The sequence below is a fragment of the Sminthopsis crassicaudata genome, chromosome 3, assembly GCF_048593235.1.
Source record: "Sminthopsis crassicaudata isolate SCR6 chromosome 3, ASM4859323v1, whole genome shotgun sequence".
Classification (NCBI taxonomy): Eukaryota; Metazoa; Chordata; class Mammalia; order Dasyuromorphia; family Dasyuridae; genus Sminthopsis; species Sminthopsis crassicaudata.
Window position 1 is genome coordinate 210,234,140 of NC_133619.1, and position 23,331 is coordinate 210,257,470.

Here is a 23,331-nt window from a genome sequence, read left to right on the forward strand (position 1 = left end):
AAAATTATTCTAATATATCTGAAAAAATGAGATGTTATTAAGAAAAAGTGGAACATCCACTTTGACTAGAATCATATCTAAATATTTTTTTTCAAGATCTACGTTTATATGACAGAAGATTCTTGTGGCAGTTTTATAACAAACAAACAACTTATACTTTCATATTACCATGAGATAATATCTTAAAATATGTTTTACAAATTCTTTTTTCTTCTCCAGAATTACTGGTCCATTCATGAGCTAGCTGGATTATTTTTACAACTACACTTTAAGGACATGTAATCAAACAACAATGTACTTAAAGAAGGATTGTTTTCCTAAATCAAAGGAAAAGCATCAAAGAGGTTTTCAAAAGTAAAAATTAATTTGTTCACCCATTATGTGTGAACATACAGGAGGGAAAGACAGATGAGGCATGAAATAATGACACTAAGACCTGTGTCACCAAGAAAACACAAAAAGTTATCGTCCTATTTTCTTTAAGAGAAATACAACTGCCTAGTAGACTTAACATGTATGACATTTTTTGGAATAAACTCAGACCTGGATTTTTGTTGATTATTAGTATTTCGATTGTGTTGAAAAATATTTATGGGAAAAAATATTTTTCTTCGCCCAATCACTTACCAGATTCTGAGTGTGATTGGCCCAGGTAAGTTGTGTGTCCCCATAACAGGACTATATGGGCCTATTCTCTTCGGTTTTAAGAGCCAGAATTTTTAAATTTCTTTCCTACAATCTAGGGGCAACAGAAATATTATGTCAAGAATTTGTTATATGTTAAATGACACGTTATGAATAAGAGTGTTATATTGCATGAAGATGAGTGATAATTATGTTTAAAGCTGAGACATTGGTAATCATCTTCTTTCCTCATTTTTATGCCAATAAAATGTGGAAATGGCTTCATATCAAAAAAAAAAAAAAAAAAAAAAAGGAAAATTCATGATGTATGAAGCACCATTCAACCTAGAAAAGTTTTCCAGACAGGATGTAAACGGGCTTTTGGTCTTGGAAAATTACTTTGATATGTTTGGAAAGCTTCATTGCCAAAGAGTTGGGGACCAGTTGATGGAGTGGATTTTGGACATATTAACCTACTATGTCACATATTAAGGCCTTAGAAGAATATTAAACTGTCACAATAGAAGATAGCTACCTTGAATCTATCACTTTGACAGGCAGCTCCAAATCACTGATTTTAATGTCTTCTCAGCTTAAACTCAAGTCAAATCCCTCAAGTCAAATCTCTCCTGTACATACCAAGTCTTTCAAACTTTGGATTACATAGATCTCACGATTCCTTTTGCAGTTGTTCTGTTTAAGCTAAAGGAGCACAATTCATTCAACATACTTTTGTGTGAGCAGATGTCAATACTTCTTGCTCTCCTGGCTACCATCCCATGGGCAATTTTCTTGAAGCCTCAGTATTAATACTCCTCCTCTATCCTAGTCTTTGATTTCATTAGGCAATGGAAGTGCTCTGATATCCATGAAAAGCTTTTCCACTTTTAAGTCATAGCATGAGCAAGGAAATTGATGTCTATAGGCCTAGCTGAAGAAGAGGATGGATCCAGATAAGGGCCAAAGGAGGCCTTTAGAACTTTTGATAGTTTGGCAGTGCTGAGCTCTATTGGGGTAGGCCCAGCATTTGTTCACACTCTATGGCACAGATGTTTTGGGTCCTTGGGAGTAAAGCGTCTCCAACTTGCCTAAGAAAGTATATGCTGGTGCAGCCTAGAAAAAGAGCCAATCTTAGCTGACATGATCACCAAGAAGAGGATCCAACCTGTGAATAAATAGTTCCAGTCCTTCTAGTCCTAGTAAGATGGGAAGAATCAGGCTTTTCAAACCAAAATGGAACTTGAATCATAATTCACTGCTTCAAATGTAGTCTAACCAGCATGGACTAGGTTGCCTTTGTTAGGAACTTTATGATTTTATAATCTATCCTAAAAAATTCTTAACTCTTTTGATGGGCATATCATACTTCTGAGTCAAGTCAGCTCTGGCTATCCAAAGTCCGAGGTGTTGAGACTTCCAGCCAAGATTGGGGTGAGAAAGCACACAGCTGCTCGAGCTCCGCGTGTTCTCTCAGAATTTATTTCATGACAAGCCTCAGAATCAATGCTCAGCCAGAAAAAATCACCAAAATATAATTACCAACAGATGACATCCTTGAAATTTGCCAGAAAAGGTCTGTTTTTGCTTGGGGGAGGGGCCGAACAGACTGGGAGCAGGGTGAGGGCAAGTAGCAAGAGAGAGGCAGGCAGCTCACACTGCTCAGACCAGAGAAGGGAGGGGTGCGATCTCTGCTGTTTTGGTGGAATGACCTTTAGCCCAGTGTGGATATTCTGTCTTGGTAGCAAGCCAGGATCAGAATTGAAGTTGTAAACACAGTGAAGAATAAAACCCCAAAAAGGTAGAGTCTGTCAGAACCTGGCTACCCCCACCCCCACCCAGAGTGACTCAGCACATTCTTAGAGCCTCATTCTCAGAGCACAGAAGCAGCACAGCCATTGCTGTCCTGTTAGTGCCTCACTGCTGGTCTCCTGCAGCCTGTAGGTGAAGCCCGGACACACCATCCAGCCCCATCCCCCCACCCTCAAAAGGAGACCAATTGTTTTTCTTATCACTTTGTTTTCTTTGATTCTGCTCTGACAAAATGAACAAAAAATTTAAAAGGGCTCTAACCATTGATAGCTTCTATATGGATAGAGAGCAGACCTCAAAGCCTGAGGACACTAAAAACAGACTGTCTCCAGAGGAATCCCCAAAGGGGGATATGACCTGCTCCTCAATACACAAAACTCTTAAAGGAAATCAAAAAGGCTCTCACAAGAGAGCTAGAAGAGAAATTGGAAAAGGAAAGGGAAGCTTGGCAAGAGAGTCTGGAGAAGTCATCCCACGCATTTAAAGATAGAGTGGATAAAGAAATCAAATCAGTGAGAAACAAAATTAGTGAATTGTAAAAGGTAAACAATTGCAAGGAAAACAGGATTAGTGAGATGGAAAAAGAAAATAACTCTCTAAAAAATAAAATTGATGAAATGGAAAAAAATTCCATAGGAGAAAAAAAAAACTCATTTAAAAACTCAATTGGACAATTGCAAAAAGATATAAAAAAGTGAGTGAAGAAAATACATCACTGAAAACCAGAATCGAACAAGTAGAATTGAATGACTCAAAGAGAAACCAAGAAGCAATCAAGCAAAACCAGAAAAATGAAACAATGGAAAAGAATGTCGAGTACCTTATTGGGAAGACAACAGACCAGGAAAATAGATCCAGGAGAGACAATCTGAGAATAACTGGACTCCCTGAAAAATATGATGAAAAAAAGAGCCTGGACACTATTTTCCAGAAAATTATCAAAGAGAACTGCCCAGATGTTTTAGAAACAGAGGGTAAAATAGACATTGAAAGAATTCATCAATCACCTACTGAAAGGGATTCGAAAATCCAAACACAAGAAATATAGTGGCCCAGCTCAAGAACCATCAGACGAAGGAAAAAATACTGCACGCTGCTAGAAAAAAAATCAATTCAAAAATGGAAGAGCCACAATAAGGATTACCCAGGATCTAGCAGCTTCCACATTAAAGGATAGAAGTGCCTGGAATATGATATTCTGAAAGGCTAAAGAACTTGGAATACAGCAAAGAATAACTTATCCAGCAAAAATGAGCATCTTTTCCCAAGGAATAAGATGGACATTCAATGAAATAAATGAATTCCATCTATTTTCAATGAAAAAACGGGATCTAAACAAAACATTTGATCTCGAAATACAGAACTTAAAAGATTTCTAAAAAGGTAAAAAGAAATCTTGAGAATTATATTTCTGCCATAAAGATATATAAAGATCACATGTAAAATTTGTTCTAGGAACTAGAGGTGGAAAGGAAATTATATCTTCAAAAAGGGTAAAGTAGAGGTACTACATCTCATGAAGAGACAAAAGTAACCTATTATATCTGAGAGAAAGAAAGGAAGGAGATAAACATAGTATGTATCAATAGACATATTCGATTTATGATGAAATTCCTTCCACTTCATTGAAAAGTGGGAGGGAAAACATGAAAAGGGAAGGAGTAAGCTAAGGGGAAGGGAATAGAGAAATTGTGAGGAAAAGGGGTAAAATAGGAGAAGGAACTTTAAGGTGGGGGTGGGATTATAGTATAGGGCTGTGAAAAGCAAGTGTGCTCACAAGTTTAATATTGGGGAGGGGAGTAAGGAGTAAGGAAAGGAGAAAAGCAAAGCAGGGGTTAACTGGATGGCAAGCAATATAGAATTAGTCATTTTAACCATAAATGTGAATGGGGAAAAGTCCCCCATAAAGAGGAAGAAGTTAGCAGATTGGATTAAAAGTCAGAATACTACAATATGTTGTTTACAGGAAAAATACCTGAAACAGGGTGATACAGACAGAATAAAGGTAAAAGGTTGGAGCAGAATCTACTATGCTTCAGGTGAAGCCCAAAAAGTAGGGGTAGCCATCTCAGCTCAAGCAAAAACAAAAATTGATCTAATTAAAACAGATAAAGAAGGGCATTATATCTTGCTAAAGGGTAGCATAGATAATGAAGCAGTATCACTATTAAACATATATGCACCAAGTGGTGCATCATCTAAAAGAGAAATTAAGTGAGCTGCAAGAAGAAATAGACAGCAAAACTATAATAGTGGGATATTTCAACCTTGCACTCTCAGAATTAGATAAATCAAACCACAAAATAAATCAGAAAGAAGTCAAAGAGGTAAATAGAATACTAGAAAAGTTTGATATGATAGATCTTTGGCAAAAGCTAAATGGAGACAGAAAGGAATACACTTTCTTCTCAGCAGTTCATGGAACCTATACAAAAATTGACCATATATGAGGACATAAAAACCTCAAAATTAAATGCAGTGAGGCAGAAATAGCAAATGCATCTTTTTCAGACCACAATGCAATGAAAATTACATTCAATAAAAAGCCAGGGGAAAATAGACGAAAAAATTATTGGAAACTAAGTAATCTCATACTAAAGAATGATTGGGTGAAACAGCAAATCATAGACATAATAACTTCACCCAATAAAATGACAATAATGAGACATCATAAAGTCAAAGCAGTAATAAGGGGAAATTTTATATCTGTAGAGGCCTATTTGCATAAAATAGAGAAAGAGAGGGCCAATGAATTGGGCTTACAACTAAAAATGCTAGAAAAGGAACAAATTTAAAAAACCCAGACAAACATGAAACTTGAAATTCTAAAAATAAAAGGAGAGATTAATAAAATTGAAAGTAAAATGGGGCAGCTAGGTGGTCGAGTGGATAGAATACCAGACTTAAATTCAGGAGGTCCTGAGTTTGAATCTGATCTCAGACACTTAACAGTTCCTAGCTGTGTGACCCTGGGCAAGTCACTTAACCCCAGCCACGGGGGGGTGGGGGTGGGAAGAAAGTAAAAAAAAAAAACTATTGAATTAATTAATAAAACTAAGAGTTGGTTCTATGAAAAAACCAACAAAATAGACAAACCCTTAGTAAATCTGATTAAAAAAAGGAAAGAGGAAAATCAAATTGTTAGTCTTAAAAATGAAAAGGGAGAACTCGCCACTAATGAAGAGGAAATTAGAACAATAATTAGGAGTTACTTTGCCCAACTTTATGCCAATAAATTTGATAACATAAATGAAATGGAAGAATACCTTCAAAAATATAGCTTGTCCAGATTAACAGAGGAAGATGTAAATACTCTAAATAGTCCCATTTCAAAAAAAGAAATATAACAAGCTATTAACCAACTCCCTAAGAAAAAATCCCCAGGACCAGATGGATTTACATGTGAATTCTACCAAACATTTAAAGAACCATTAACTTCAATGCTATATAAACTATTTGAAAAAATAGGGATTTGAAAGCGTCCTACCAAATTCCTTTTATGATACAGACATGGTACTAATATCTAAACCAGTGAGTTTGAAAACAGAGAAAGAAAATTATAGACTAATCTCCCTAATAAATATTGATGCTAAAATCTTAAATAAAATATTAGCAAAAAGACTACAGAAAATCATCCCCAGGATAATAATACACTATGACCAAGGGGGATTTATTCCAGGAATGCAGGGCTGGTTCAATATTAGGAAAACTATTAGCATAAACGACTATATCAATAACCAAACTAACAAAAACCATATGATCATCTCAATAGATACAGAAAAAGCATTTGATAAAATCCAACATGGATTCCTACTAAAAAACACTTGAGAGTATAGGAATAAATGGACTATTCCTTAAAATAATCAGGAGCTTACATTTTAAACTGTCAGTAAACATCATATGTAATGGTCAATAAACTGGAATCTTTCCCAATAAGATCAGGAGTAAAACAAGTTTGCCCACTATCACCATTACTATTCAATATTGTACTAGAAATGCTAGCCTTGGCAATAAGAGCCGATAAAGAGATTAAAGGAATTAGCTTAGGTAATGAGGAAATCAAACTATCACTCTTTGCAGATGATATGATGGTATACTTAGAGAACCCCAAATATTCTACAAAAAAGTTATTAGAAATAATTCATATCTTCAGCAAAGTTGCAGGATACAAAATAAATCCACATAAATCATCAGCATTTTTATACATTACCAACAAAATCCAACAGCAAGAGATACAAAGAGAAATTCCATTCATTATAACTATCAATAGTATAAAGTATTTGGGAATATATCTACCAAAGGAAAGTCAGGAATTATATGTGCAAAATTACAAAACACTTGCAACAAAAATAAAGTCAGATTTAAATAATTGGAAAAATATTAAGTGCTCTTGAATTGGATGGCAATACTCCCTAAACTAATGTGTTTACTTAGTGGTATACCAATCAGACTCCCAAGAAACTATTTTTATGACCTAGAAAAAATAACAACAAAATTCACATGGAAGAACAAAAGGTTGAGAATTTCAAGGGAATTCACTGAAAAATAAAAATAAAATGAAGGTGGCCTAGCTGTACCTGGTCTAAAAGTATATTATAAAGCAGCAGTCACCAAAACCATTTGATATTGGCTAAGAAATAGACTAGTTGATCAGTGGCATAAGTTAGGTTCACAGGGCAAGATAGTGAATAAAAATAGCAATCTAGTGTTTGACAAACCCAAAGATCCCAACTTTTGGGATAAGAATTAATTATCTGAAAAAAAATTGCTGGGAAAACTGGAAATTATATGGCAGAAACTAGGTATGGACCCACACTTACACCATATGGCAAGATAAGATCAAAATGGGTCCATGATTTAGGAATAAAGAACGAGATCATAAATAAATTATAGGAACTTAGGATAGTTTACCTCTCAGATTTGTGGAGGAGGAAGGAATTTGTGACTGACCAAAGGAGAACTAGAGACCATTATTGAACACAAAATAGAAAATTTTGATTACATCAAATTAAAAAGCTTTTGTACAAACAAAACTAATGCAAACAAGATTAGAAGGGAAGTAACAAATTGGGTAAACATTTTTACAGTTAAAGGTTTTAATAAAGGCCTCATCTTGAAAATATACTGAGAATTGACTAATTTATAAAGAATCAAGCCATTCTCCAATTGATAAATGGTCAAAGGATATGAATAGACAATTTTCTTTTTTTTTTTTTCCCTTTTTTTTTTTTTAATTTTTATTTTATTTTATAATTATAACATTTTTTTGACCGTACATATGCATGGGTAATTTTTTACAACATTATCCCTTGCACTTACTTCTATTCAGATTTTTTCCTTTCCTCCCCCCAACCCCCTCCCCCAGATGGCAAGCAGTCTTATATATGTTAAATATATTACAGTATATTCTAGATACAATATATGTGTGTAGAACCGAATTTTTTGTTGCACAGGAAGAATTGGATTCAGAAGGTAAAAATAACAGTTTACATTCATTTCCCAGTGTTCCTTTTCTGGATGTAGCTGGTTCTGTCCATCATTGATCAATTGGAAATGGATTAGCTCTTCTCTATGTTGAAGAAATCCACTTCCATCAGCATACATCCTCGTACAGTATCATTGTTGAAGTGTATAATGATCTTCTGGTTCTGCTCGTTTCACTCAGCATCAGTTGATGTAAGTCTCTCCACGCCTCTCTGTATTTCTCCTGTTGGTCATTTCTTATAGAACAATAATATTCCATAACATTCATATACCATAATTTACCCAACCATTCTCCAATTGATGGACATCCATTCATCTTCCAGCTTCTAGCCACTATGAAAAGGGCTGCCACAAACATTTTGGCACATACAGGTCCCTTTCCCTTCTTTAGTAGTTCCTTGGGGTATAAGCCCAGTAGTAGTATGGCTGGGTCAAAGGGTATGCACATTTTGATAACTTTTTGGGCATAATTCCAGATTGCTCTCCAGAATGGTTGGATTCTTTCACAACTCCACCAACAATGCATCAGTGTCCCAGTTTTCCCACAGCCCCTCCAACATTCATCGTTATTTGTTCCTGTCATCTTAGCCAATCTGACAGGTGTGTAATGATACCTCAGAGTTGTCTTAATTTGCATTTCTCTGATCAATAGTGATTTGGAACACTCTTTCATATGAGTGGAAATAGTTTTAATTTCATCATCTGAAAATTGGAATAGACAATTTTCAGATGATGAAATTGAAACTATTTTCACTCATATGAAAAAGTGCTCCAAATCACTATTGATCAGAGAAATGCAAATTAAGACAACTCTGAGATACCACTACACACCTATGAGATTGGCTAAGATGACAGAAAAAAATAACGATGAATGTTGGAGGGGATCTGGGAAAACTGGGACACTGATGCATTGTTGGTGGAGTCGTGAAAGAATTCAACTATTCTGGAGAGCAATCTGGAATTTTTCTCAAATAGTTATCAAAACTATTCATACCCTTTGATCCAGCAGTGCTCGTCCTAGGCTTATATGCTATAGAGATATTAAAGAAAGGAAAGGGACTTGTATGTACAAGAATGTTTATGGCAGCACTTTTTCTAGTGGCTAGAAACTGGAAAATGAATGGACGCCCATCAATTGGAGAATGATTGGGTAAATTCTGGTATATGAATGTTATGGAATATTATTGTTCTGTAAGAAATGACCAGCAGTATGAATACAAAGAGGTTTGGAGAGACTTACATCAACCGATGCTGAGTGAAATGAGCAGAACTAGGAGATCATTATACACTTCAACAACAGTGCTATATGAGGATGTGTTTTGATGGAAGTGGATATCTTCCACATAGACAAGATCTAATCCAGTTCCAATTGATCAATGATGGACAGAATCAGTTACACCCAGAAAAGAACACTGGGAAATGAGTGTAAACTGTGAGCATTTTTGGTTTTTCTTCCCAAGTTATTTTTACCTTCTGAATCCAATTCTTCCTTTGCAACTACAACAACAACAAAAATAATTCAGTTCTGCACACATATATTGTATCTAGGATATACTATAACATATTTAATATGTATGGGAATGCCTGCCATCTGGGGAGGTGGTGGAGGGAAGGAAGGTAAAATTCGGAACAGAAGGGAGTACAAGGGATAATGTTATAAAAATTACCTATGCATATGTACTGTAAAAAAAAGTTATAATTAAAAAATTAATAAAAAATATTTTTTAAAAAGTCTGAGGTGTTGAAACAAAAAAAAAATCATATAAATCAATAATCTCTCTAAAATGGGATCATCTTATATTGTTGTCTTCCAGTTGGCAGAGTTTATTGCTTGAATTCAAGATTTTGACTTTCTAGGAATATCTGCTAAACATGTTATCTTACTAGATTCGCCTCAGTATTTTAAGAATAAGGACTTACATTCCTAGAAATAATATTTCATTTACTATAGATTGTAACCTCGTCTCATCCTTTTTGAGGTGTTATTTTGAATGAATGGTCATTAATAACCTTCTGAGACAAATGAAATGAATACAATCTATTACAGATACAACACTCAAATGTTTCCAAATTGACAAGATCCACCAGAGAGAGCTCATGTTCAAGGGATTTAGTACAAATGAATTCTAATCAATGAGAAAACTGTTTCCCTAAATAGAATGGGATATTTACATAATTCTCTCTGCAAAATATGAGCTCTGTTAAGTAATAACATATTTTTTCTCTTTCACACCATGACTAATGCTGAAACTCACACCATGACTAATGCTGAAACTTAATTAATGTGATAGGACATAGTGTACCTGTATTGGATTTCCTGCTGTACTGGGGAGTGTGGAGTCAAAAGGAGGAGGAAGTAAAAGTTTGAGAGACAAAATCTTAAAAAAAATGTAAATGTTGAAAACTGTTCTAAATATATCTAGAAAAAATGAGATATTAAGAAAAAGAAAAAATATATACTTTGACTAGAATCATATTGTATTTTGTATTCAAGATCCATATTTACGTGACAGAAGACTCTTGTAGCAGTTTTATAACATAGAAAAAGTTATCCTTTCTTATTACCATGAGACAATATCTTAAAATATGTCTTAAATCAAAGGATTTGTTCTTTTATCTTCTCCAGAATTACTGGAATTACATTCATGATGGTCAAGTGCTACCTGGATCATTTTTACCACTACAATTTAAGAATATATAATCAAAGGAAAAGCATCAAACAGGTTTGCAAAATTAAATATTATTTTGTTCACCCAATATGTGTGAAAATACAGAGAGGCAATACGGATGAGGTATGAAATAATGATCTTCATGCATTACCACTTGTGTCACCAAGGAAAACACAAAAAATTATTGTCCTATTTTCTTTAAGAAAAATATAGCTGTATGGTAAAGTTATTTTCTGACATAGTTTTGGAATAAAGCCCAAAGTGGAAAATATAGTATTGGGACTGTGTTGAAAAACTTACTTATGGGAAGCAAAATCTTATTCCCCCCCCCCCCAAATCACTTACCAGATTCAGAGTGTGATGGACCAGGAAAATCATTTGTCCCTGTGGCAGGACTATGTGGGCCTATTCTCTTCGGTTTTAAGAACCAGAATCTTTTCCTTTCATTCCTATAATCTAGAGGCAACAGAAATATTATGTCAAGAATGTTATATGTTGAGTGACACAATATGATGAGGAGTATAACATTGTAAGATGATGAATAATAATTGTGTTTAAGAATGAAGTATTGGTACTCGTCCTCTTTCCTCATTTTTATGCCATTAAAAATGTGGAAATGGCTTCATATCAAAAAAAAATTTCATGCTATATGAAGTCCAATTCAAGCTAGAAAACTTTTCCAGACAGGTTGTAAACAGGCTTTTTGGTCTTGGAAAATTACTTTGATATGATTGGAAACCTTCATTGCCAAAGAGTTAGGGACCAGATAATGGACATACTAATTCATGAAATCACATACCAAGATGCAGAAGAATTTTAAATTGTCACAGTAGAAAATACTTACCTTGAATATATCACTCAGCTAGGCAGTTCCAAATCACTGACCCCAATGACTTCTCAGCTTGAACACAAGTATATTTCCTGTATACATCAACTGTTTTAAACTCTGGATTACAGAGATCCCAAAATCCCTTTTCCGATTGTTCTGATCTAAGCTAAAGGAGTACAATTCATTCAATGCATTCTTGTATGTACAAATATCAGTACTTCTCATTCTCCTCGCTGCCTTCTCAAGGGCAATTGTTTTTAAAGCCCTGGTATGGATACTCAACCAATATCCTAGTCTTTGATTTCATTAAGCAGTAGAAGTGGCCTGACACTTTTAACTCATAGCATAAGCAAGGGAATATGTTAGGACTCTTACAAGGTGCTAAGTCACTGGAATAGATATAATTATCTAATTTAACATGGTACTTAACAGTTCTCTAGTTCAGTAATCGCCATGAGATTCACACCTTTAAGAGAGCATACATTTAAGGAGTTCCCACAAGCCCAGGGAGTACCCACAAACCCATTCTCTAGGAGGATATAAAAAGCCAGGATTCAGTCAAGGAGAAGACTTCTCAGGAGAACTTCAGGGGACTTTGGAGGAGAGGACTTTGGGAGATTCAGGGTCAAAGAGGACTCTGGGAAATTCATAACTAGAATTGACTTCTGGGAGATTCACAAGGCAGAAGCCCACAATCCCACTCTCAGAGGTGGAATATGATTCATTCCCACGTCTACCTTCTTGCTGGCTAGAGACACGAGGAGGCGAGAGGCTGAAGCTGGCTGGAGACAAGAGCTCTTGAGGAATCAAGGAGAGAGGAAGGCCTCCAGAAAACTAGTCCAGGCCCAAGTGAAGGAGATAAGATTTGGAAAGAGACAGTAAAGGATTTTAACTCTTGGCTAGACTTGGGATTATTGAACTGAACTGAAACTGAGGCTGCCTCCAGAAGCTCCCAAGAAATGTGCCCCCAAGAGAATGATTGCGATTTAGAGAAAAGAGAACATCACAGGAATACACGTCCATAGGCCTACCTGAAGAATGGGCTGGGAACAGATAGGGGCCAACTGAAGCTGTAGAACTTTTGATAGTTTGGCAATGCTGAGCTGTGTGGGGGAGTGCCAAGCAGTTAGTTGTTCACATTGTGACATTTATGTGGTGGGTCCTTGGGAATAAAGGGTCTCAAACTGGCGTAAGCAGGTATATGCTGGGGCAGCCTGGAAAAAGAGCTAATCCAAGCTGCCATGATGACCAAGGAGAGGATCCAGCCTGTGAATAAACAGTTCCAGTTGTTCCAGTCCTAGTAAGATGGGGAGAATCAGGCTTTTAAAACGAAATGGCACTTAAATCATAATTCACTGCTCCAAGTGTAACCAGCATTGACTATGTTCCCTTTGTTAGGAACTTTACGATTTTATCGTCTATCCTAAAAAATTCTTAACTCTTTTGATGGGCATATCATACGTCTGTGTCAAACTTAGCTCAGCCTATCCAAAGCAAAAGATTTTTAAACAAAGAAAAAAACCAAAAAACATATATATCAATAATCTCCCAAACACTGGATCATCTTATATTGTCATCTTCTACTTGGCAGAGTTTATTGTTTGAATTCAAGAATTTGACTTTCCAGGAATTCCTGTTATCTTACTAGATTCATGTCAGTATTTTGAGAATAAGGACTCACATGACTAGAAATAATATTTCGTTTATTTATAGTCTCATGATCCGGTAGGTCCTTTTTGAGGTGTTATTGTGAATGAATGCTCATTAATAACCTTCTGAGACAAATGAAAAGAATACAATCTATCACTGATACGACACTCAAATGTTTCTAGATTGACAAGATTCACCAGAGGGAGTTCATGTTCAGTAGGCATAGATTCTATAAATTCACAATTACCTGAAGGCAATGAGATCTCAAATTAGGGATTTAATACAAATGAATTCTATTTGATTAGAAAACTGTTTCCCTAAATAAAGTCTCTGCTAAATATGAGCTGTGTTAAGTAGTATACCCTATTTCAGGGTGGCAAGTGGAAAAAATATATGCAATCCCTGGGGAGTCTCAAATTTACATAGAAATGCACCAATAAATGTTTTCTCTGCTATATGAGATTTTTGCATATTTATTAAATATGTGCTGCTTACATTTTGATCTACATTGCAGCTTTCAAGAGATTTGTTGCAGAGAAGAATCAAGATGTGCATAAGAATCCAGGAAGTTATTTGAGCTCTCCTCAGTTTTCCCTGGAAACCATGATAAAGATGGCTTCTGAAAGGATTCGGGAGGAGGCTCTTAGGCAAAGCACATATGAGCCCAGTGTTGATTCAGCAGGACAGCTGTGGGGTCTCCTGCCCTAGACTAGCAGACAAACTGCCAATCTGGAATACAGGGAATAACAGATGTGACCAAGCTGGACCATTTTAGTGTAACGAGTAAGCTGGCTGCAGCAGAGGCCAATGACTGGCCTTTAGCACAAGAATCTTTGGGTGTCCCGTACACCCTAGAACTAGAGCTCAAAATTTTAAACTGAACAAGAAGCAAAAGACATCTATGAACACAAAAAGCTGCGTGATACCACCACAGGGAAAATCCAAACACAAACTCAGAAGACAACAAAGTCAAAATGTCTTCATGTTAAGCCTCAACGTTGAATATAAATCGGTCTTGTGAAAGAAAACAAAAAGGATTTTTAAAAATCTAGGAAGAGAGACAGCAGAAAGCATGGGAAAAGAAATATGTAATTCAAGAGAAGTATGAAAAAGGACTCCATAGCCTGAATAAAGAAGCCCAGAAATTCACAGAAGAGAATGATTGCTTTCAAAGTCAAATTCAAGTGGAAAAGGGAGTGCAAAAGTTAACCCAAGGAAAAAAAATCCTTAAAATTGGAACTGGGCTTGTGAAAACTAATGACTCTGTGAGAAACATAAAGCATCATTCAGCCATACCAAACACACAGTTGACAGAGTTGTGGAAGGATCCAATCATCTTGAAGAGAAATTTGGAATTATGCTTAAAAAATGACAAAACTGTGCATACTCTTTGATCCAGCATTACTAAATTACTAAATGGGAATCCCAAAGAATTAAGAATAAAGGGAAAGGGACCCAGGGGTACAAAAAGAAGGACATCACTCCTTTTTTTGTGGTGATTCTGCTATCAACAAGGAAATACTTGAAATAGTTGTTGTATATGAATGTAATCAAGTACAATGATCTATAAGAAAGGATGAGATTTAATATGTATGGGGATGCCTACCATCTAGGGGCGGGAGTGGAGGAAAGGAGGCGAAAATTTGGAACAGAAGGGAGTATAAGGGATAATGTTGCAAAAAATTGCCTATGCATATGTACTGTCAACAAATGTTATAATTATAAAACTAATTAAAATTTATAATATGAAAAAAAAAAAGAAAGGATGAGCAGGGACTTTCACAACAAAACCACAGCTGTCAAGTCTGAACAAGAACTGATGCTATGTCAGGTGACTAGAACCCAGGAACCATAGTACACAACAATGACAATAGCCTGAGAAAATTCATTGTGAAAGACTTAAGCCTCCTCAAGAAGACAATAATCAAAGCCAGTTCCAAACGACTTGAGATGGGAATGCCATCCATTTGCAGAGAAGGAACCATGGAAACTAATTATACATCACAGTAGATAATTTTAATTTTTTCATTTATTTCATTTCACAGGTTTTTCTCTTTTGTTATAATTCTTCTTTCACAACATAAATAATGCATTAGCATATTTCATGTGATTGAACATAGATCACCTGTATTGGATTTACTGCTGTCTTGAGGAGTGGGGGGGTCAAAAGGAGGAGGAATTAAAAGTTTGAAAGTCAAAATGTTAAAAAAATGTAAATGTTGAAAAGTATTCTAATATATCTGGAGAAATGAGATATTATTTTAAAAAAAGAAGAACATCCACTTTGACTAGAATCGTATCTAAATATTTTGTATTCAAGATCTATATTGATATGACAGAAGATACTTGTGGCAGTTTTATAACAAACAACTTATACTTTCATATTACCATGAGACAATATCTTAAAATATGTTTTAAAGACAAGGACTTATTCTTTTTTCTTCTCCAGAATTACTGGACCATTCATGACTCTAACTTTCCATTTCTTTTAACTTTCCATATCTTGTCTTTTAGAAAACCAACTCAATTCTCCATTTTTCTCTAATCTAGAATGCTTTTTAATCCTTATCAATTACCAATAACTCCTTGCCAAATTCCATCCCTAACTTACTCTTCTCATTCATCTCCTTAACTCCCATTCTCAAATACTGCAAATACTACAGAAACAGAACCTATGAAAATCATGTAACAATGCCAATATCAACTACAAATTTGTTATCTGACATCCTATTCTTTCCTAATCAATTCATAATCCAACTGCACACAGCAGCTGTTTCAAAGTCTCTCATCTCAAAACTTCCCAAGATACACACATACAACTGTAACGTGCTGTCGTCTCCAGAAGCTGCAGATCGCTCCCTGGGGGGGGGGGGGGGGGGGGGAGAAATCTGCTGTGTCAACTCAAATCTCTAGGATAGATTCTTCTTCCTGTAGAGAACTGTTGTCTCCAGATAGTTGCCGTTAACTGTCGTCCAGAGAAGTGATTTCCCTTCCTGCAGAGAGCCGTGTCAAGCCTGGTCTAGAGCAGAGACTCTCTATCTCTGGAGTGCTGCCTCTTTATCCTCCTAGAGAATGGGCGTGGGATAATGCAAGGGCTTCTGGGAAGAACCACTTCAACCAATGAGCTTGCTCCTCCCAAGCACACAAGCTCTTCCCTAGGAATTCACAAGTCAAACTACCAGGAAAGGCCAGAACTAGAAAGGTCAAGAGATAGCTGGATTATTTTTACAACTACAATTTAAGGATATGTAATCAAGCAACAATGTACTTAAAGAAGGATTGTTTTCCTAAATGAAAGGAAAAGCATCAAGGAGGTTTTCAAAATTAAAAATTAGTTTGTTCACCCAATATGTGTGGAAATTCAGGAAGGCAAGACAGATGAGGCATGAAATAATGACCTTCATGCATTACCATAATGACCTGTGTCACCAAGAAAAACACAAAAAGTTATCATCCTATTTTCATTGAGGAATGCAACTGCATGGTAGACTCATGTCTGACTTTTTTGGGGAATAAACTCAAACCTAGATTTTTGGAAATTGTTATGTTCTCTTTTCTCTAAATTAAAATCGTTCTCTTGGGGGCAGGTTTCTTGGGGAGCTTCTGGAGACAGCTTTAGTTTCAGTTCAGTTCCAATAATCCCAAAATGCAGCCAGAACTTAAAGTCCAGATCCTTTATTCTGTCCTTTAAAGTCCCGAATCTTTTCCTAAGCCTGGTTAGCTTTAATAGAGGCATGTCTCTCTCCTTGGTTCCCCAGAGCTCTTGTCAGAATGTCTCCAGCCAGCACAACAGTCCAAGTTGGAATGAATCAGATGGCACCTCTAAGAGTGTGGGATTGTGGGTTTCCCAGAAATCAATCCTAGTTGTGAATCTCCCGAAGTTCTCTCCTCGACTGAATCCTGACTTCGCCTCTCCAAGAGTGTGGGATTGTCCTTTTATATGGTCTCTAAAGGTATAAAGTCTAATGTGTGAGCCAATGAGCAAACTAAAGGTGTAAACTCCTTTAAACTTGTGAACTCCTTTAGAGGTGTGAACCAAGTACATTACCTTGTAAGAATCCTAACAGGAAATTGTTAGTATTTCGACCATGTTCAAAAATATTTCTTGGGGAAAAAAAAAATCTTTTTTGTCACCTAATCACTTACCAGATTCAGAGTGTGATGGCCCAGGTAAGTTGTGTGTCCCCGTAACAGGATTATGTGGGCCTATTCTCTTCGGTTTTAAGAACCAGAATCTTTTGCTTTCATTCCTACAATCTAGAGGCAACAGAAATATTATGTCAAGAATATGTTATATGTTGAGTGACACAATATGAGGAGGAGTATAACATTGTAAGATGATGAATAATAATTGTGTTTAAGGATGAAGTGTTGGTACTCATCCTCTTTCCTCATTTTCATGCCAACAAAATGTGGAAATGGCTTCATAACGAAAAAAAAAAAAAAAGAAAGAAAATTCATGATGTATGAAGTGCCATTCAAGCTACAAAAGTTTTCCACCAACAATTTTTTCGTGACCCAGTTTTCCCACATCCCATGGAACGTTCACCATTGTCCTTTCCTGTCATTATAGCCAATCTGACAATTGTGTTTAGGTATCACAGAGTTGTCTTAATTTGCATTTCTCTGGTCATTAGTATTTTAGAGCATGATTAGTAATATGATTAGTAATAATTTTACTTTCTTCATCTGAAAATTGTGTGTTTATATACTTTGCACATTTATCCATTGGAGAATGGCTTGAATTCTTATACATTTGGGGCAATTCTCTCTTTATATATGTTTTAATTTATTTTTTATTATAGCATTTTATTGACAGAACACATGCATGGGTAATTTTTCAACATTGTCACTTACAATCACTTCTGTACCAACTTTTCTTTTCTTTCCCCTAACCCCCTCCCTTAGATGGCAGGCAGTCTCATACATTGTAAACATGTTAAGGTATATCTTAAATATAGTATATGAATACATATTTGTACAGTTCTATTGTACAAAAAGAAAAAAATAACCTGGGAAGGAAAACAAAAATGCAAGCTGTCCACATTCATTTCCCAGTGTTCTTTTGTTGGGTGTAGCTGGTTCATCATTGATCAATTGGAACTAAATTGGATCTTCTCATTGCCAAATATATCCACTTCCATCAGAATTTATCCTCATATATTAATGATGTTGAAGTGTATAATGATCTCCTGATTCTGCTCATTTCACATAGCATCAGTTCATGTAACTCTCTCCAAACCTCTCTGTATTCATCTTGCTAGTCATTTCTTACAGAACAATAATAATCCATAAATTCATATTCAACTATTAACCAACCAGTCTCCAACTGATGGGCATCTATTAAATTTCCAGTTTCTAGCCACTACAAAAAATGGCTGCCACAAACATTTTTGCACATACATGTCCCTTTCCCTTCTTTAGTGTCTCTTTGGGATATAAACCCAGTAGTAACACTGCTGGATCAAAGGGTATAAACTGTGTAACTTTTTGATCATAGTTCCAAATTGCTCTCCAGAATGGTTGGATCCATTCACAACTCCACCAACAATGCTCCAGTGTCCCAGTTTTCCCGAATTCCCTCCAACATTTGTCATTATCTTTTCCTGTCATCTTAGCCCATCTGACAGGTGTGTAGTGGTATTTCAGAGTTGTCTTAATTTGCATCTATCTGACCAAATGTGATTTGGAACACCCTTTCATATGAGTAGAAATAGTTTCAATTTCATCATCTGAAAATAGTTCATATTCTTTGACCATTTATCAAATGGAGAGTGGCTTGATTTCTTATAGAATCAATTCTCTCTCTCTCTCTCTCTCTCTCTCTCTCTCTCTCTCTCTCTCTCTCTCTCTCTCTCTTTCTACACAAATAAAGTCAGATTTAAATAATTGGAAACATATTAAGTGCTCTTGGATAGGCCACGCAAATATAATAAAGATGACCATACTCCCTAAACTAATCTCTTTATTTAATGCTATACCAATCAGACTCCCAAGAAACCATTTTAATGACCTAGAAAAAATAACAACAAAGTTCATATGGAAGAATAAAAGGTCGAGAATTTCAAGGGAATTCATGAAAAAAAAATCAAATGAAGGTGACCTAGCTGTACCTGATCTAAAACTATATTATAAAGCAGCAATCACCAAAACCATTTGGTATTGACTAAGAAATAGAGTAGTTGACCAATGGAATAGGACAGGTTCACAGGACAAAATAGTGAGCAACTGTAGCAATCTAGTGTTTGACAAACCCAAAGATCCCAACTTTTGGGATAAGAATTCCACTATTTGACAAAAACTGCTGGGAAAACTGGCAATTAGTATGGCAGTAATTAGGCATAGACCCACACTTAACACGACATGCCAAGATAAGATCAAAATGATTCCATGATTTAGGCATAAAGAACGAGATCATGAATAAATTAGAGTTACATAGGATAGTTTACCTCTCAGACTTGTGAAGAAGGAAGGAATTTGTGAACAAAGAAACCTAGAGATCATTGTTGATCACAAAATAGAAAATTTTGGTTACATCAAATTAAAAAGCCTTTGTACAAACAAAACTAATGCAAACAAGATTAGAAGGGAAGCAACAAACTGGGAAAACATTTTTACGGTTAAAAGTTCTGATAAAGGCCTCATTTCCAAAATATATAGAGAAGTGACTCTAATTTATAAGAAATCAAGCCATTCTCCAATTGATAAATGGTCAAAGGATATGAACAGACCATTTTCAGATGATGAAATAGAAACTATTTCCACTGATATGAAAGTGTTCCAAATCACTATTGATCAGTGAAATTTAAATTAAGACAACTCTGAGATACCACTAAACACCTGTCAGATTGGCTAAGATGACAGGAAAAAATAATGATGAAAGTTGGAAGGGATGTGGGAAAGCTGGGACACTGATGCATTCTTGGTGGAGTTGTGAATGTATCCAACCATTCTGGAGAGCAATCTAGAATTATACCCAAAAAGTTATCAAACTGTGCATACCCTTTGATCCAGCTTTTATCCCAAAGAAATACTAAAGAAGAAAGAGGGACCTGTATGTGCCAAAATGTGTGTGGCAGCCCCTATTGAGTGGCTAGAAACTGGAAAATGAATGGATGCCCTTCAACTGGAGAATTTTGGGGTAATTTGTGGCATATGAATGTTATGGAATATTATTGCTCTGTAAGAAATGACCAGCAGTATGAATACAGAGAGGCTTGGAGAGACTTACATCAACTGATGCTGAGTGAAATGAGCAGAAGTAGGAGATCATTATACACTTCAACAACAATGCTATATGAGGATGTATTCTGATGGAAGTGGATGTCTTCGACAAAGAAAAGATCTAATACAGTTCCAATTGATCAATGATGGATAGAATCAGTTACACCCAGAAAAGGAACACTGGGAAATGACTGTGAACTGTTTGCATTCTTGTTTTTCTTCCCAGGTTATTTTTACCTTCTGCATCCAATTCTTCCTGTGCAACAAGAAATTCGGTTCTGCACACATATATGTATCTAGGATACACTATAGCATATTTGATATGTATAAGACTTCATATTATGGAGGGAGGGCAGAAAAAAATCAGAATAGAAGTAAGTGCAAAGGATAAAGTTGTAAAAAAAATTACCCATGCAAATGTACTGTCACAAAAAAAGTTATAAGTATAAAATAAATAAAAATTTTAAATGAAAAGGGTGAACTTACCACCAATGAAAAAGAAATTAAAACAATAATTAGGAGTTATTTTTACCAATTGCATGACAACAAATCTGACAATCTAATTGAAATGTTGGTGAATATCTACAAAAATATAAATTGCCCAGATTAACAAAAGAGGACACAAATTACTTAAATAGAAATATTTAAGAAATATTTAATAGAAATATTTTAGAAAAGGAAATTGAAGAAGGCATCAATGTACTTCTTAAAAAATCTCCAGGGCCAGATAGGTTTAAAAGTGAATTCTATCAAACATTAGAGACAAAAAGTTCCAATACGATGAAAACTATTTGAAAAAATACGGAGTCCTGCCAAATTCTTTCTATGATACAAATATGGTACTGATACTTAAACCAGGTAGAGCCAACATGAAAAAAGAAATTTACAGACCAAACTCCCTAATGAATATTGATATAAAAATTTTAAATAAACTATTAACAAAAAGAATACAACAACACAACAATTTATTAGCAAGATAATACACCATGTCCAAGTGGGATTTATACTAGGAATGCAGGACTAGTTCAAAATCAGGAAAACTATTGCCATAAATAGACTATATTAATAACTAAACTAACAAAAATCATATGATAATCTCAATAGATGAAGGAAAAACTTTCAGCAAAACACAGCACCCATTCCTATTAAAAATACTAGAGAGCATAGGAATAAAGGGACTTTTCTTTAAAATGATAAGTAGTATCCATCTGAAACTGTCACCAAGAATTATTTGTAATGGGCAGAAGCTGGACAAATTCCTAATAAGATCGGGGGTGAAAGATGGATGCCCATTATCACCACTATTATTCATTATTGTACTAGAGATGTTAACCTGAACAATAAAAAAGAAAAGAAAAGAAATTAAGAATATGCATTGAGGAGATAAAACTATCAATTTTTCAGATGATATCATGTTATACTAGAGAATCATCCAAAACCCACTTAAACAGCTTTACCAAAGTTGCAGGATATAAAATAAACTTACCTCATCAACACACACACACACACACACACACACACACACACATTGCTGGTAGAATTGTAAAATGATTCAACCATTCTGGAGAGCAAAATGGAACTATGCCCACAGGTCTATCACACTCTGCATACACTTTGATTCAGTAGCATCTATTGGGCCTATTACCACAAGAAAATCATAAAAGAGGGAAAAGCACCCACATGTGCAAATATGTTTGTAGCTGCCCTTTTTGTAGTGGCAAGGAACTGGAAATTGAGTAGATTCCCATTGATTGGGGAATGGCTGAATAAGTTGTGGTATGTGAAAGTAACAAAGTATTACTGTTCTATAAAAAAATGAACATCAAGCTGATTTGAGAAAGGCCTGGAAAGGTTTACAAGAACTGATGTTGAGTGAAACAAGCAGAACCAAGAATACATTGTACACAGTAATAGCAAGAATGTGATGATCATTTATGAAAGCCTTGGTTTTCTCAGCAGTTCAGTGATGCAAGGCAATCCAAATGCACTTTAGATGGAACATGTATGTCTTCTGCATCCAAAGAGAGAATTATGAATGTTGGTCAACATATGTGATGTTCACATTTTATGCCCTTTTTCTTCTTTTATTTTCTCTCATGGTTTTTCTATTTGGTTCTGATTTTTCTCTCCAAACATAATTCCAAAGGAAATGTGTTTACCAAAAAGAATGTATAACAAGAAAAAAAATTTTTTAAAGCAGTGATATCAAGTTATGAGTCTGTGCTGAGAATATCCTTGTTTCATTTGGAATTAGGAATAAAGCTAAAGGCCAGATTTAAAAAATGAGTTACAATTTTAATTAAAGGCAGGCTCATTACTAATATATAAAATTTTATTCACATATAATAGCAAAAAATTCAGCACAGCATTAATATGAAATTCAAATTTAATTAGGGATTACTAAGAAAAATATGAAAGAAAATTTGCACTTTAAGTTCGATCATTTTGGAATCAAAAGAATATTATAAATTAACAATGAAATACTTCAACAGTAGCTTAACTTATGCAATAGTGTCAAAATTAATTCAGGCAAAATTACATACCTGAATTTAATGTATGGGTGTGAAAAACCATATAATAAGGGATTTCTACTCAACAATTCATCATTTTATATAGAAAACTCTGAACTGTTCTTTGTAAAAGAATTCAGGAGAAAACACACAAAGTTATTTTCCTATTTTCAGTATGAGGAAGACAATTATATGCTAGGGTTTCCATGACTGACAGTTTTTGGAATAAACTTATTTTGCTACTTATTTAACAGTTAGACACTGTTAAAAATATTTTTGAGGAAAAATCATTTTCTTCCTTTAATTACTTACCAGGTTCAGAAGGTGATGGGCCAGATGATTTGTGGCTCTCGGGAGCAGGAAGACTTAAATTATTTGAGGTTATGGTCTTAGGTCTTATGAAGCAGAATCTTTTCTTTTTCGTATTCCTGATATCTGCAAGGAAAAATAAATATTTTGTCAGGAATATTACTTAATACATTATGATAAATAGTGTAAAATTATATGAAAAAAAGTAACACTTGTATTAAAA

General features: G+C 35.1%; 1 protein-coding gene across 1 annotated transcript in view; it reads right to left on the reverse strand.

The window, feature by feature from the left end:
* Nucleotides 1-23,331, reverse strand: part of LOC141560984 (uncharacterized) — a 103,769-nt gene that overhangs the window by 60,260 nt on the left and 20,178 nt on the right. The window contains exons 2-4 of the mRNA XM_074299855.1: nucleotides 23,112-23,234; nucleotides 17,212-17,322; nucleotides 10,932-11,042 (exon numbers count right to left, since the gene is read on the reverse strand). Of these exons, the coding sequence (XP_074155956.1) occupies nucleotides 10,932-11,042; nucleotides 17,212-17,322; nucleotides 23,112-23,234 (345 nt within the window). The remainder of the gene's footprint in view (nucleotides 1-10,931; nucleotides 11,043-17,211; nucleotides 17,323-23,111; nucleotides 23,235-23,331) is intronic.